This window comes from Drosophila subobscura, chromosome E, assembly GCF_008121235.1.
Source record: "Drosophila subobscura isolate 14011-0131.10 chromosome E, UCBerk_Dsub_1.0, whole genome shotgun sequence".
In the NCBI taxonomy this organism is placed as follows: domain Eukaryota; kingdom Metazoa; phylum Arthropoda; class Insecta; order Diptera; family Drosophilidae; genus Drosophila; species Drosophila subobscura.
Window position 1 is genome coordinate 14,735,947 of NC_048531.1, and position 15,947 is coordinate 14,751,893.

The following is a 15,947-nucleotide window of genomic DNA, read 5'->3' on the forward strand; positions in this document are numbered from 1 at the left end:
TTATTTATCGTCTGAACTGCTGTGGTGTGTGCTTATGGCTTAATTAATTAGAAACCAGCCATGGCCATAGGTGTATTATCTGTGTACATGCGCTGCCTGCGACACGCCCACTAAATATGCATACAAATGCTGGCTCCTCTCCCTCTTCCATTGCCACCCCGCCCGCGCATAGATCTCTGGCCTCGACTCTTTCGCTGCCTGAGCGTGGCTCCTCCCCCTCTTGGGTGCCACCGTTCGTGATTGAGTTTTGTAATTACATTTGGACGGGGCTCTGGCTGTACGCCATTTTCTTGTGTGTGTCGCTGTGGCTGTGTCTGCTGCTGCTTATCAGTGCCGCTGATTAAGTTAATTTGTTATTTTTTAATTTCTCTGTTGTGGCTCCTTTCTCTTCGGCGTCCCTTGCCGCTCCGCTCCCCGCTGCTGCACACTCCCTGACTCTGGTGCAGTTGGGGAGAGGCAAAAAGCGATACACTTAAACTATGCCAGGAATGCCTCGAGCCGGCCAATATGGTCAGAATGCTCTAGAGGATTTGCGTGGTGGGCCCGCACTTGTACACACAGACAGGAGTAAGAGGTACGCGGTACGAGTACGAGTATTTCACCAATGTCCTTAAATAGATGTTCGCAAGAAAATTCTGCTGCTGCTGCTGCTGCTGCTGTTGCTCCCTCTCCCTCCTGGATGACTGAGGGGGTGCCAGCGCTGGCGGTGTCTCGGCCACGTGCAGCGACTAACAGATAGCCAGCGATACGATAGGATGAGTTTGAGTATATCTTCTCCGTACATCGATACACTCACCACTCGGCGGAGACTTCTTGGCCGCTGCTGGCCACTGGCCACTGGCCACTGGCCACTGCTGATGCTGCTGATGCATTCCTCGCTTCGATTTTTCATTTTCCCCCAGGCTGCAAATGGTCATCATTGCCTTTTCCAGACTCACGCTCCAGCCCGTTGCCTTGTTGTCGTTGTCGCCAGCTTGTCTCTTCCGCGAATAGTCCAGGCTGGAGCCCAGGACCAGCTCCCGAGTTGATGTCTGAAGTCTGTCTTCGATGTCGATGTCGATGTCGATGTCGCTGTTGCCCCTGCTGCCCCGCTGCCCCGCTGCCGCGTGCATTTAATTATAATGAAATATAAAAAGAAGAACTCTTCGATGGTTTGTCTACCTGCCTGGGCTGCCTAATGATTTAAATTAATCATAATGACTGTCAAAATAGAACGTTTGCCGCTGGCTGTTGGCCGCTGGCCTTAGCTTCATATAAGGCTCGATCCACGCAGCGGGCAGCCAACTGGGTTCGAGGTGCTCAGTGCTCGGTGCTCGGTACTCAGGTTCAACCATCCACCCACACAGAGAAATATTAGGGGGCGGAAAGTGCAGCCAGAGAAACTTTAACATCAAATATTGAATAATAATTCAAAGCGGAAAGTGCCTTTAATTTGCGCTGAATTGTTGCAATTTTATACCCTTAAATGAGGCCTAAAATTCTTCTTAAATGAGGCTTAAAATCCTCCCAGCTCCCTCCATTTCTCTCAGTGCTCAAAGTGCAGCTCCTGTTCCTGCTGCTGCTGCTGCTTCTGGCTGCTGCTCCTGCTGACATTTCATCATACTCACACGGCCTGGCGTGGAGCTGTTGGCCCGTTTCGTACCGGTCTGGCTCTGGATCTGCCTCTGGCTCTGCCTCTGACTCTGGCCTGTCTCTGGGTCTGGGTCTGGCCTGTTCTAAGTCTAAGGTTCTCACAATTGTAGACGCGTTCTGTGCAGCGCTTACTAATTGGTTGGCTGCACTGCAGCTTCTGGTCTCTGGTCTCCGATCGGGTCTCGTCTGGCTCCAGAGCGGCTGTCTTTCTAGGCGATCGTCAGCCTGTCTGGCTTTTGCCTCAGCTGGGAACAACTGCAACAAACAAACAGCAACAACAACAGCAACCACATGTTGTGTATTTCTGTTTTTTTTTTGCCATTGAATTTTCACTGGAATTTCTCTGCTCTTGCACATTTCTAATACTTAATTATTTTGCGAGCATTTTGCTTGGGGATTTTACGTGCTTCCATGCCAGCTATGGGGAGTGCCTCCGGCTGCTGCTGCTACTCCCTCTGCTGCTCCTCCGCTTATGTAATCCTGCAAAGTTCACCTTCAAAATATAACGGCAGCGGAGCTCAACCCAAAGTGTGTGTTCCCGAAAATGTATTTTTATAGCTCACAGAAATAAAAAATAAAAAAAGAGCGAGAAAAATGTTTGTTCCATTTACGAATTCGAACAATTTTTGATTTGCTGCAAGCAACACACACACAGACACACCACACACCACACACACATAGTGGATATATCCACACATATTTAGAGATATTTTGGACTATTTATAGAGCAAGCCAAAAGCATTTTAAATAGTCTAAATATGTAAATTTCTGGTGTTTGTCTTGTGTTTTGGTAGATACCAGACGAGCCATGGGCATGGCAATATGGAAACTAACTCATAGATGTTGAGATGACAGCATCAAGAATGCAGCGCTAATCATAGCTGGTCCTGGATCATTATCTTTATTATAATCCAGCGAGTGGAACATCTTATCTGCAGCCAACAAAAAAGAGGAGCCTCCGAGCTCAGGTGTCTAATTGGGCGCTGGGGTGACAATGAGCCACTTAGCCCAGCCACAGAAAGCCAAAGTCAAAGCCAAAGAGGATACAGATAGAGAGAGGTAGAGAGCGGGAGAGGGAGAGGGAGATGCCCCGCCAACGCCAAGTCAAAGTCAAAGCCAGGAATCAGATTCAGAGTCGGGAGTCGGCAGTCGGCAGTCGGGAGTCAAGATCGAACCAATTGGCAATTGGTACAGGCGATCGCAATGTTTCTCTGCCTCATGAATAACGCATAAGGATTCGAGGCTTGAAGCTTCAAGCTTAGGCTCGGCAACGGGCATTGGGTTTGGGGTTTGGCTTTGGGTGTTTCGGGGGCCTTTTGTCAGTGGCAACTGTCCCTGTCCGTCCGTCTGCCCCCCTGTCCGTCTGTGTATTTGTTGTGTCTGTTACAATTTAAATAAAATTGAGGCTTTGGCAAAACAAAAGGAAAAGCAGCAGCAGCAGACACCGCACAACCCCCTCAAGCCCGCCCTTTATTTGCGGTTTGGATTTCGATTTTGGTTTTCTGTCTCTCTGCGCTGCAAGTACCGTTCCGGCTGTGTCCGGCTGTTGGGGCTGAGGCACAGGAAACCAAAGCACCGCTACAATCATAAAACGATTAACAGGTCGTGACCATTTCACCTGATTATTGGCCAAGCCAGCAGTTGGCTGCCCGCTGTCCGTTACCGGTTTGCCACTCATTTGCATGCAGCGCGGAACTCCCCTTTGGTGGCACTGTGACAAGTGCAGCGGCGACGGAAGTTCAGGCCAAGCTCACAGCCCATTCCACCCGCCCTTCCGTCCTTCCGCCCGTGCTGTCCAGTTAGAACTTCCTCGCTTTCAGCGCTCAGCATTAATATTCCCTCAATATATTTAATTATGGAAAAAGTCAAGATTGCTGCGTGCCTTGCATGACAGTGGGCCCCATCAGTCCCTCAGGCACTGGAGCCCTGTGGCTCTGGGTTCTCTTTGCTTTCGGGTTGACGTCAGCTAGCTCGAGGCCTCTGCCTCTGCCTCTGCTTCTGCCTCCACAAATTAGAACAGAATTATCCCACGCATCTCGGATAATGTACGCGAAATACTTGATCGATTGCCAGCGATCGATAGTTTGTTGTTGCCTTCGTTGTTGCTGCTCGACGAGGAACGTCTGCCCCTGTCCCAACCGACGGAGCAGGAGTTGCATGCAACATCGGCAGCTTGGGATCGTCGCATCGTCGAGTGGCACAACAAATTTCAGCGCGTAGAACGGTAACTTATTTTTTTTTGCTACCCGCTAACCAGAGGGTGTTGAGGGGATATCAGACAGGTGAAAATGCTGTCTGTAGATGGCTCTCAGAGTTCCTCGATTCACAGCACACTGCGTGGAGGGTACACCCCGTTCGAGCACACCCAACTCCCCCCAGACTGAAGTCCACTTATTGTCAGGCCATTGCAAGGCAGCAGGCAGGAGGAGTTGGAGGCTCACAGCGATGTCTCCAGCCTGGCTGTGATAAAATGTGCGTAAGTGATCAGTTCGAACGACAACGACTTGGAGTCCAACTTCGACTGCGACTGCGACTCCATCGCCGACCCATGGCCAGACTCCGACTCCGACTCCGACTCCGAGTCTTTGCGTTGGGGTTAAAATTCTTGGACTTCTGCGATTCTTGAGGCTCTTTTTTGCGCTGCATTTCGTTTCGTTTTGCTGTTGGCTCTCAACTCTCTTGGCACTGGCAACTTGAAAATTACAAGTATGTAATTTTGCTGAAATCAAGCGCTCATATGAAAATTCCATTGGCGAAGAGCTGTCGATCGATCGATCTCTCGGGCAATTGTGGAGCATTTTTAATTTGTGCACTTTTGTGCCTGGAAATCAGAGCAGCGTGGAGTGGGGGCTGAAGTGGAGGACACAATGAGGGTACGTACATACAGCTTGAGATGCAGCTCGGACTCGGACTCGGACTCGAACTCGAACCGTTCAGCGACCTTATCGCGCCCACTGTGCACAAATGCACACACAAAATGTCAATTCTGCGCACGTCGCTTCACAAGGCATCCCAATCAGTCGTGGCCGGGATGGCCAGCTCCGCTCTATGGCGTTTCAGGTAAGGCACCCAGAAGGAGGAGGTGGAGCTTGGATGCTGCCTGGCTGGCTGGCTGGCTGGCTGGCTGTTGGCTGGCAGCTCGTCATCATTATCTCTGCGCTCTGCCAACACAACATCACAAATAATATGAGGAAAGCAACCAAAACACACACACAAAAAGAGAAGGAAAACAATCGTAGGGCATGGCATGGCATGGCACGGCAGGAGCAGGGCCCCGGGTCGATCGGCCTGCAAATAAACTATTTCAATCAATGCGTTTGTCGTCGTGCCATCGCTCGCCCCAAGGATCGTTCAGGCATTCTGACAGTCAGTCTGTCTGCCAGTCAGTCAGTCAGCCAGTCTGCTGCTGGGCTGTTGGGTTGCTGCTTGGGTCAGTCTCAGATCGATCGATCGATCGCATGCCAAATGTAGTTAGGTAGGATGAGTTGTGGCTTCTGTGCTGCGTTCCCTGTCTGAGGTATTTCAGATAGGAGCTGAAGGTGGGAAGAAACTGGTGGGGAATGCTACAAGCTTGTGGGTCAAGGATCAGGGATGGTTTAAGGTACTTTAAGCTTTAGTTTTCCTCCTATGGTCCCCCTTTTATATCCAGTTAACTAAATACATTTTATACTCCAGAAAATTTGTGTTCTCCTCCAACAGGCAGCTGCTTCCAGCTATCTTCAAATGTTTACTCTGAATCACTTCTTCCATCTGGCTCCCGCTTTTAAAGCTTCCCCACGCAGGCATTTCAAACTCGTTTTTTGTTGGCGCCACAGCACAAGCAGTGAACCACTTGACAAGCAGTGCGCAACCTAGCAAACTTGCAAACTGCTTAGGCAGATGGCGCCAGCAAACTTATCGAACCACTTGATTTTTGTACAAGCAGTGGAAGTGTACACTGCTTTTAAACTGCTTGCACCGTAGACAAGAAGTGTACTGCGCGGCAAATTTGAAATTGGAAAAGGTAAACTTAGCAACAAAAGACAAACCAAATATGTGAGTAGTATACTTTTAAATGGAAAAAAGGAACGCTCATAGTTTCAATATAATTCAATTGACTCCTGCAGTGAGACGAAACAATGGATATGTAGAATCTCAAACACAATTAATGAAAATTCGGATGATTTCCACCTAACCAGCGACTACTTAACACCATTCAAAGTGCAGCAGGTTCAACGAACCCAAACTCTTGGCCAAAGGGGGATTGTCTTCTGGCTTGGCTTCTGGGCATTGTCTTTTGCTTCTGGTGCTTCTGCTGCTGCTTCCACAGAAAGCCAGCCGCTCCCTTGCCGCCAAGTGCTGATGCCCACAGAAATGAATAAATATAAATGCTGATTCGACGCGATCCGACAATGAAAGTGGTGTTTGCCCGCTCTTCGGCGAATATTGGTCGTCTCTGCTGCTGCTGCTGCTTCTGCTTCTGCTTAGAACTCTTCGCCTAATCGAAAGTCCGGGCCGTGAGAATTCAGCGTGCACAGCGAGTCATCCAACTCTCTCGACTCGAGTTCAATGCGATCGGGTTCAAATTTGAGGAAGTACAACACAGTTTGGGGGTAGCAAAACGATATCGTTCGTCACTGCGGCCGATAAGGTGTGACTAAGAAAGCCGAAACCAAAACAAACCAGAAGGAAGAGGTCGTAAACGGGTGCGAGATATTAGATACCCTAACCAAAAGTGGCGGGGAGGAGAGGACCACAGTCCGGATTTATGTATATCCATGGCCGATCCTTAACCACTTACACAGCACGGACATTTAGGATTCATTCTGAAGAAGTACTTGAAGCACTCATAAGGAAAGTTAGTTTGGGATTCGATTGCGGATGCTCCATGAATCTGCAGACATCGACTGTGAAGTTGTAGAGGAAGTGTCTATGGGTACCTCTGCCAGAGTATTAGACCAGCCGACAGGTGGGAAATATCCCCTAGAATTCACTTCCCATAGCTCTCAATCATGGCCATGTTTATAAATATAATTTCTGTGTGATTTTTGCGTGTGTCAGATAACTCTTTTCACGGGTGCAATGAACGCGAATCAACGCTCTCCCACACTTGAATCGTGTCTGGTTGTAGTATTTGTTTTGGCCAGTCTTATCAGTCGTTTGCCAAAATACAAAACAAAAGTGGCAAAGGTTGTTGTGCATTGCGCGTGGTTGTTGTTGATGGAGAAGAAGGCGAGTGTCTGCGAAGAGGTTTTCTATACAAACAGAAGCCAAAAAGAGCTTGGACTTATAATAATTGATTGATATTGGATATTTATCGTATGAACTTCTTTGAGTTACTAAATCGAGAAGAATTCATGAACCTTAATCTAATCTTGCATCAAATTTCACAGCCAGTAATTCCAAAGCGTATTTAAACCAACTTACATTCTCCATTGTGTTATATTTAGCCATCATTTAGCAATCAAAGAACTCAATTATCAGTTGGCTGACGGCGATCTTGCCCCATCTACATATGGGCATTTCGTCAGGCACCGCAATTGATAAGCAGGCATCGATATCAGATCAATGCTTGGGCAACAGAGGCACAATGCAACGCCTTAGAACAACAAGGGTGCAGTGACGAGGGCAACGCATTTGTGCAACACGCACAAGGAAGCGGCTGCAGCAGGCAAATTTTGCACAATCTTCGCTGATTTAGTCATCGATATCGATATATCTGATGGGCTGCAATCATTTGACTGATAAGAACGGGGGCTGGGGAGTATAGACAATGAGGCGCTGCAGAGCTGTCCTGTCATCGACATCGCCATCTGCTCTTATCGTACAAGCTCGCACGGGGCGTATGATTAATAAAATCCGAATAAACAAAGGGGAAACGGAGAGCAGCGCACACACCTTCAAAAAGTAAACGACAACTTGACCTAAATCAAAGAAAACGGAAAAGGAGAGAGTCGAAGAAAGATATGCGCAAACAGAGAGGGAGAGAGAGAGAGAGAAAGAGAGGGAGAGTGATTGAAAGAGTGAGAGCACGTGTGCGAGAGAGTGAGAGTGAGAGGCAGTGACAGAGACAACTTTTACAAATCGCTGCATTTAAATAAACAAAACTACGAGGCGTGCTAATTTTTATGAATTTCATAACATGATTTTAATTTTAATAAGACGCAAAAGCAACAACAGCAACAGCAACAACAACAAGCAAAACACTGCGTACGATATTACGTGAAAGCTCTGCGATGCGTTGCGACGCGACGCCTCCGTCCGACCGACCAGTCACGCATGCGCGCCAAAACAAATCCCCGCCCGAACTGCAGCACGAACTTCTGCCGAGCTGAGGCAAAAGTCTGAGCAGAAAGCAAAGAGTGTGAGAAGGGCTCTACTGCGGGGGAGGTGCGGGGGAATGCCGGTTAATGCGGGCGTGATGTTGTTGCTGCCCCTGCTGTTTGCTGCTCCCAAAGCAAACGAAAATGAAAGCGCACAGAGAGACACCAAGAGCGCATTCTGGTGCCAAAGCCGGCGCTCTTTTTCTTGATACCCTATGCTTATACCACCACGAGAAGAAGGCATAGCCGACTGCATAAAGCAATACTATGCTCCGGCTGTGCCTCAGCTTTCAATATACTTTTACTTTGCTGCACTCAGCTATAAATATAAACTATTGGCCTCATAGCTAATGAGTCAATTCTGCAGCCAAATCATATAATTTACTAGAAGGTTCCCACCTGAAAGGGTATCAAAGTTGCGACTAGCGAGAGCTTTCTCTCTTGTTTTCTTTCTTTGCTGTTCCTCTTTAGGCTACCTGCAGGCGCATTTTGTGACGTCACGCCGCATAGAGATGCCCACGATCCCAACTGCGTTGTAAGATGTGCCTTTATTTGAGCTTTGATAGAATGCAATTGGGTCACAGATGTAAGACAACTCTTGAAGTAGCCTTTACTTATCATTTACACTCTGCAGAGCAGTTCTGCTGGCACTCTCCCTGCACTCAGTCGCAGCAACAGCAACTTGTCTGGTAAGTAAATTGCATTGCAGTTACATACATTTGTAGCTGTTGGGTTTCCCCTCTCATTGAGAGTAAAAGTGATTGGGAAAAACTTTTGCTTTTTAAAAAATGCCTTTGCCAGACGAGATCGTTGCTCTCCTCTCTCTCTGGCTGGGCGCTCTCTCTCTCTCGTTTGGGAAGCATCCACAGGTAGTTGCTGTAAAAGCAGCGCAGCCGACGCTCAAGCAGCAGTAAAGACGACGACGCCGACGACGACGTCATTTTTTGGGGCTTTTATGGCGTGGAGCATTTGCGCCTTGTGGCTCCGTGTGTGTGCGTGAGTGTGTGTGTCTGTTACATGCGCGCTGTGCTTCGGCTTCGTTGTTGGCGTTGCGACGTCGCCGTCGTTTGCTTCTCATTTTCTTTGGCTCTGCTGCCTTGCTGCTGCTGCTGCTGCTGCTGCTTGGCTGCTTGGCCTGCGCCAAAGACTTTTTCACTGTGCCGCGTTCGCATTTTGTCACAGTTACAATTTACCAATTGTAAGCGACGGACGCGCTGCTCGCTCTAAACGACAGGAAAACGCCAAGAAAAGCTCTCGCTCTTACACGCTCTCTCTCTCTCTCTCTCTCTCTGTCTGGCTCTTTGCTCTCCGGGGGCCGAGACAGCCTAACGGTTCTTCAGGAGCTTGCCTTTGCCGCTGCCTTCTAATACCAAAGCAAAGTCGCGTCGGACCGTCTCGTATAAAATCTGTTGCATCATTGCGGTGGCACTTCAGTCGTTCGAGCGCGTGCGGCCGGAGAAGTGCAGTGTGTTAAACAACAACAACAACAACTAACGCCAACAATTACAACAACAAAACAAGCAACAACAAAACACAAAAATGCGTGGCTGCTGCAGTGCACATTTAAGCGGCAAAAAATGACAAGGAAAATTACAACAAAAATTTGTGAAAATTAAAAACCAACAAGAAACATTTCCAAAGACAAACTTACCTCAGTGCAATGGTCTAGGACTCAAAGCCAATAAAACAAAAACAGAGAAAATAAACCCTAAATTCCCCCCCACACAACTTTCGCGGAAAATCAATCAAAATTCTCGGGCAAAAAGGCATCAACATTCTACCCTCATTCGGGCAACTTAAAATGCTGAACATGGAATCGCCACAGATGTACGCCGATGCGGTGCAGACCCTGGCCCAGCTGGACCTCAAGAAGCCGCCACCCCAGCAGGCCACCATCGGCCAGATCACACTGACGGCGATGTCCACTGCCCAGCAGCAGCAGCAGCAGCAGCAACAGCAGCAGCAGCAGCAGAATCCTCAGCAGCAGCAGCAAAATCCTCAGCAGCAGCAGCAGACAACGGATGCCAACAACAATACGTCCCAGGATGCGGCACTCCTTGTGAAGCAGCATGCCATGCATCAGATGCAACAGGCGGCCCTCAACGGCAACAACAACAACAACAACAGCAACAGTGTCAACAACAATGTGAACAACTTGCTGCAAAAACAAATGCTGCAACAGTACACCACACAGACGGATCTCGATGAGCTGACGACCCAAGAGATTACGCTGGACCTGCAGCACCTGATAGACGACCAGTTCCGGGACACGGAGACGCTGGGCATCTTCAGCGACATGGTGACCAGTCCGGGCGGACTCTCCGCCACCCTGCCGCCCAGTGGAATGGTCAGCGCAGCGGCCAAGGTGCTGCAGCAACAGACGCTGAGGAATCAGCACGGATACGGGCGGGGCGGGGCACTGGCGTACATGCCACAGCCCGTGCACGCCACCTACAATAATTCCAGCGACGAGAACAGCTCCGTGGGCTCCGACTCCAGCACGATCAAGGAGGAGCCCATCGATCCCGAGTATCGGCGCCACCTGCAGGAGGCGGCCAGCCAGCAGGCCAGCAACGCGGCCGCCGCCTTCATGACCAACGGCAACGGCCTGTACAACGGGTATGGGTCCGCAGGGAACGGACTGTCCGGCAACAGCACCAGTGGCACCCTCAACGGCAGCACCACGCCAAATCACAGCAGCAGCAATGGCAGCAACGGCAGCAGCGGACCCGTCAACGGCAGCCAGTTCACGAATCTGACCACGGCCAATGTGCTGGCCCACCATAACCTGCCACACCTGGCGGCCGCCGCCGGGGCCCAGCACCTGCTGAAGCAGCACAGCAAGCTGCAGCACGCGTCGCAGCACCAGCAGCACAGCCACCACCGGAAGCATGGCAACAAGCACGTGGACAAGGGCACCGAGGAGTATCGGCGGCGGCGGGAGCGCAACAACATCGCAGTGCGCAAGAGTCGCGAGAAGGCCAAGGTGCGGTCGCGGGAGGTGGAGGAGCGCGTCAAGAGCCTGCTCAAGGAGAAGGACGCCCTCATCCGGCAGCTGGGCGAGATGACCAACGAGTTGCAGCTGCACAAACAGATCTACATGCAGCTGATGAACCATGCCAATCCCGAAGTGAGTCGCGTCTGCCGGAGCTTCCTCAACACCAACGACCACTCGCTGTAGCCGTGAGTGTGAGGTGTGTGTGAATGAGTCTGAGTCTGAGTCTGAGTGTGTGAATGAATGGCTGAATGTGTGTCTGTCGCCAAATCAAAGATTCAAAATGCTGTGTGGGTAGCATGTAAGAACCACTTTTCTCCTCTTCCTTCTTTCCTCTTCTATTCATCATTCATCATTCTTCTTCTGCATTCTGCATTCTGCACTTTACTCTTGTACCTTCGTCTTTGTCTTTTTCTGCCCCACCTGTGGCATTCCTTTGTACATTTTTCTTCTCTTCTCTTCTCTTCTCTTCTCTTCGGCCCCTTTGCTATCACTGCTTATCCGAGATACAATTGAATATTTTTGTACTTAATTTTAATGACTGTAACATATATTTCGCACATCTATGAATATCTTATATCTGTATGCATATTATCATAAAGTTAAGCCAAAGAAAAATGTTGAAAATATTTATGTAAAAAAAAACACGCGCAGGAAAGAAAACGGAAAATACAAAAAATTAAAAAAACTATTTATACAGAGAAAACAAAACAAAACAAAACACAAAAACACAAATCATATTTTTAACTATTGTAATTTTTGTACATTTATTGAATGGTGTGCGGCTTTGCGCTAAATGCTTTATGCCACAATCCCTACCCCCCAATCACTTCCACTCCCTCTCCCAGGCCCTGCTTTAAACACTGATCCAACATTAGCAAATCTCTAGTTCGTAAGATAAATAATTTTCCCAAAAAAAAGAAAATATCCCCAGCCCAACCCCCTCACCGGACCTAACAGTAATCTAGCGAATGCGATGAGAAAACGGACAAGTCCGTGGCTGCGCGGAGAGCGCGGAAGAGATATGAATGCTATTAACTTGTAAGGCCAACGCAATGTTCTCATTTTAATTTATATATTCATAAATTAAATATACAACAACAACAAAACCAACAAAACGCAAACTGTAAAGCAAACTCTAAATAAATTAAATAAAATTTACACTATACAAAAGAAAACAGCAAAGTTCTTCATTATTTTATTATTTACTTATTATTTTATTATTTATTATTTCAGTGAAGAGGCGTTTTCCAAGACCTCATTTAAGTTCTTCCTTAATTTGATCAAATTATAATATTTAAAAGTTAGCCGACAGAACGTAATTGGCCCAACAACAATGCGATGGCCAAAGCTTTGCCAAAAAATGTCTAATAAAATGTCGGCCATATTTAGGCGCATCACACAAGCAGACAACAAACAAACGCACAGGCATACAAGAAGGCCAATAAGAGGCAGAAGACACTTGTCTTTCCTCTGCAATGCATTTCGGGCTGCCAGGCGCGACAGCTGAGACACGCGCTGAGGGCAAAGGGACTGCGAGCTGGCGGGGGGGAGCCCGAGGAGGATGGGTGGACCGTACCGCCAGACAATCGCATGGCGGCCGTGTTGACACAATTTGACAGTAAGACAAACCCGAAACGAAAAGCACATTTATAAACGACAAAAGCATAAAAGAATAAATGCAACTCGAGGAGGAACGCTGTGAAACGCTTCTTAAAGTCGCAGCACTGCTTGTATACCCTTTTATGCATCTGTCATCTGGCATAAGGCATGGTGTAGGGGCTTTTTTTTGTCTATAAGAATGCTCCAAACTGGTCAAGATGCCGCATCAGAAATGGTCATTCTCTACGTTACGTTTCCACTTGAACCACAAATCTAATATAACCCCAAACTCTTCGAGTACCGGGTACGAAGCCACACAAAACACACAAAAATATCAGACAAATTAACGCGCCAGAGAAAGCCCCGCCCGAAGCCAAGGGGGTAAGCAGCAGCAGGGGAATGCAATGCCAAGACCTGAGGCAGATAATCACTTACACACAAAAAGTAAATTTGGGTTCGGGCTAAGCCCTTTTCTTGATGGCTTGTGGAGGAAACCCAAGGCGGTGGCTAAAACTTTCTTTCCATCTGCGGCGATTGCTGTTGCCCCTGCCCCTGCCCCTGCCCCTACTGCTGCTGCGTGCACCCAATTTGTCTAGCCCTAGTCTCCCCCTGTCCCTGTCAGTTGCCTCCCACCCTGGCTCTCAGTGAGCATTGTTGAGTACTTTGATTGATGAAAGCTAATTGCGCATGCACTCTAGAGTGCAACGGCAGCAGCAACAAGCAGCAGCAGTAACCTCCTAGAAAGTGAAATTGTGGGTGTCTGGTGGTAGCCGCAGAAACCCCGAAAAAACGAAACAGACTTCAATTTAAAGCTCGACTTTGATAAGGGTTCTAAGCGGATTAAGGTGAAAGTCTGCGGTTGCCCTGAGACCCGTACTGCAGCTCCCTTGAAGGGGGAATACATGCATCAACGTCAGCATCGCGTTTTGGCAAGGGAACAGAAATTGCCGCACAATTACTGCCAAACTAAGCGCCAAGCACACGCGGCGTCTGAGTTATGAGCGGCGCGTTGCAGCGGCAGCGGCAGCGAGAAGTGATAAATCTGCAACAAGCAGCGGCAGCAGCACAACTTGCAGTGTTTTTTTCAGTCCTAGCCAGGCGATAGGTTGATAAATTTTAATTGCCATGATGAAGAAGGAAGGAGCGAAGAGCGCGGCTGACGGCGCATAGATCAAGAGGAGGATTTGGCTATTAGGAAGGGATGAAAGGGATTTTGCGGCAAGTACTTAGGGCATCAAAGAGTAGTGGATCCATGGTCTCTACATCCCCGTTTAATTTATTAATCATAATTCGTTGTATCAGTTATGCCACCCGCGAACCTCGCTACTTTCCGTTTCATTGAGCTTGAGAGGGCACAGCTCCCAGATACCGATACCGATACCGATCCAGATCCATCACGATCCAGTTGCCAATCAATCCATCTTTCACACTTCAGTTCCACTTTGTCTGCTACGTGTATCTTCTGCTCGCCCCTTTCCACTGCAACGGGCAACAACACAAAAGCCCATAACGAAAAAAAAGTGGGTTACTTCATTTTTATTTTCATGCCTCAAGAAAGAGCGAAAGAGGGGAATGAGCGAAGCAGAGACAGCGACAGAGAGTGGGACTAACTTTACATCTTTTGCATCTATCCACTACATCTATCTATCTTTATTTCTTTTTCTTTTTAGCACAGATTGAGTAATAGCTGTTTGGCTTATATTTAAAGCCCGAGCGCCCGTTCCCTCCTCTCTTTTGTGCCTGGCATTCGCCTGGCAACGCAGCGATCGTGTGGCCAACACGGATCGGAGCTGAGCGGCAGCGGTTTCACTTTCTATGCCGACTATCTAATACAGCCACAGCCAGAGCCACAGCCACAGTCGAGGCAGCAGCAACAATGGGGCATTGGAGCTCAGCTCACCTCTACCTCTACCTCCACCTCTCCCCGCTCTTTGCTGTTTCCTTTCCACAATACATTGACTATTTTCTTTTCGACGGCGACGCCATGTTGGAGGCAGTCGCAGTCGCAGTCTCAGTCTCTGCATCAGCTTCAGCTTCACTCTCAGGCCGAGTCTGAGAGGCTCAATGTATCTGTATCTGTGTCTGAGTGTGGGTCTTATGTAATAGCCATCCATGAGTGCTGTAGTTGCTGTTGCTGTTGCTGTTGCTTTTGTTGCTGCTTTTAAAGATGCCTTTTCTTTTGTTGTGCTGTGCTGTGCTGTCTGTTGTCTGCCTGTCTGCTGCCTGATGACCAAGTTAAGATATTATATTCGTTATGTTGCGCTTATTAACGTGGCCCACAAAAATTGTTTAGCGTTTTGCTTTGCTTAAACGAATTTTCCGTTATAAATCAAGCGAACCACGCAAAATGGAGACATTTGGATGTGCCCCTCTGCAGATGGCAAATAATCAAATAAACTGTTCAGCCTCCCCCAACGGGGCGCACAGATTGAAGGGGCATCTTCCCATCTTCCTTTACGCAACTTGTAGGCTGGCAAAGTGCAACACAGAGAGTTAATAACACTAACAAAACTTCAGCAACAATTAAAAAGAAATTAATTTACATATGGCAGGAGTGTTTCTGTAACTGTGGGGAAAACTCTTACGGATCTATGGAGAATTTATGGGCAGCGCTGTCCAAACAGAATGTTTGTGTAGATAAAGCCAAAAGGGAAATAACATACAAAAGCGAATGAACGAAAAATACTTAACGATGGCCAAAAACACAACGAAGATGGCAATACACTACAAAGGTTTAAGAGTATTGGCTAGAGAATAAATCAGGATAGATATTCCAGCAGTTTCTATTCCTCATGGAAGCAAATTCGATCGCCAAAAAGGGCGGCAAGGGCAGCCACAGACAGCGCCAGAAAGTGACAGCAAAGATCCCCAGAGGAAGAGAGCAAGAGATGGAAATAAAAACTAAATCTAAACCACTCACCCACAGACCCATTGCCCTACTTCTACCCACCCAGAGAGAGACCCGGAAACAACAACAATAAAAATATATGAAATTACAATAAAAAAGCAACAAAAAATATGCTGGAAAATAATCTCAACGCCAACACACACACGCATACGCCTTGATTAGCAATGTGTGTGTGTGTGTGTGTGTGTGTGCAGTCAAAAATTTACAAGGGGCGCCCTTTGGAAAGAAAAAAAACTTCTTCCAAAAAGCTGCGCGCGCGCTTCTATTTTCAGCTGCGCGTTGGCGTCGGCCGCAGCAGCGCTGCCTTTATCAATCTTGGCAGAGCAGCGGCAGTGGGCCCTGGGGTGGGTGGGGTGTGCTCCACAGAGGCGGTAACTTATCTTAGGGCAAGACCCGCGTCCGTTGGAAAGGGCCGCAGCCGCAGCGCGCCAGACACTTGTTGCAAGCAGAACAACAGTCGAGCAGGCAACAACAACAAATTGACCTAATTTCTGGTACACATTTTTCC

General features: G+C 48.2%; 1 protein-coding gene across 2 annotated transcripts; it reads left to right on the top strand.

Moving 5' to 3' along the window:
- Positions 1-9,113: 9,113 nt before the first annotated feature.
- LOC117891445 (CCAAT/enhancer-binding protein) lies at positions 9,114-15,632 on the top strand. Of its 2 annotated transcripts, none has more exons than XM_034796925.1 (2): positions 9,114-11,130; positions 15,606-15,632. In XM_034796925.1, the coding sequence occupies exon 1, from the start codon at positions 9,736-9,738 to the stop codon at positions 11,113-11,115; it is 1,380 nt and encodes a 459-aa protein (XP_034652816.1). In that variant the 5' UTR covers positions 9,114-9,735; the 3' UTR covers positions 11,116-11,130; positions 15,606-15,632. The 2 variants fall into 2 exon arrangements, with proteins under 2 accessions (XP_034652816.1, XP_034652815.1); XM_034796924.1 differs by having other exon boundaries at positions 9,114-11,137; positions 15,605-15,622.
- Positions 15,633-15,947: the final 315 nt, after the last annotated feature.

Coding starts and splice junctions, on each gene's coding strand:
- LOC117891445 (XM_034796925.1), top strand. CDS start 9,736: ATGCTGAACATGGAATCGCCACAGATGTACGCCGATGCGGTGCAGACC.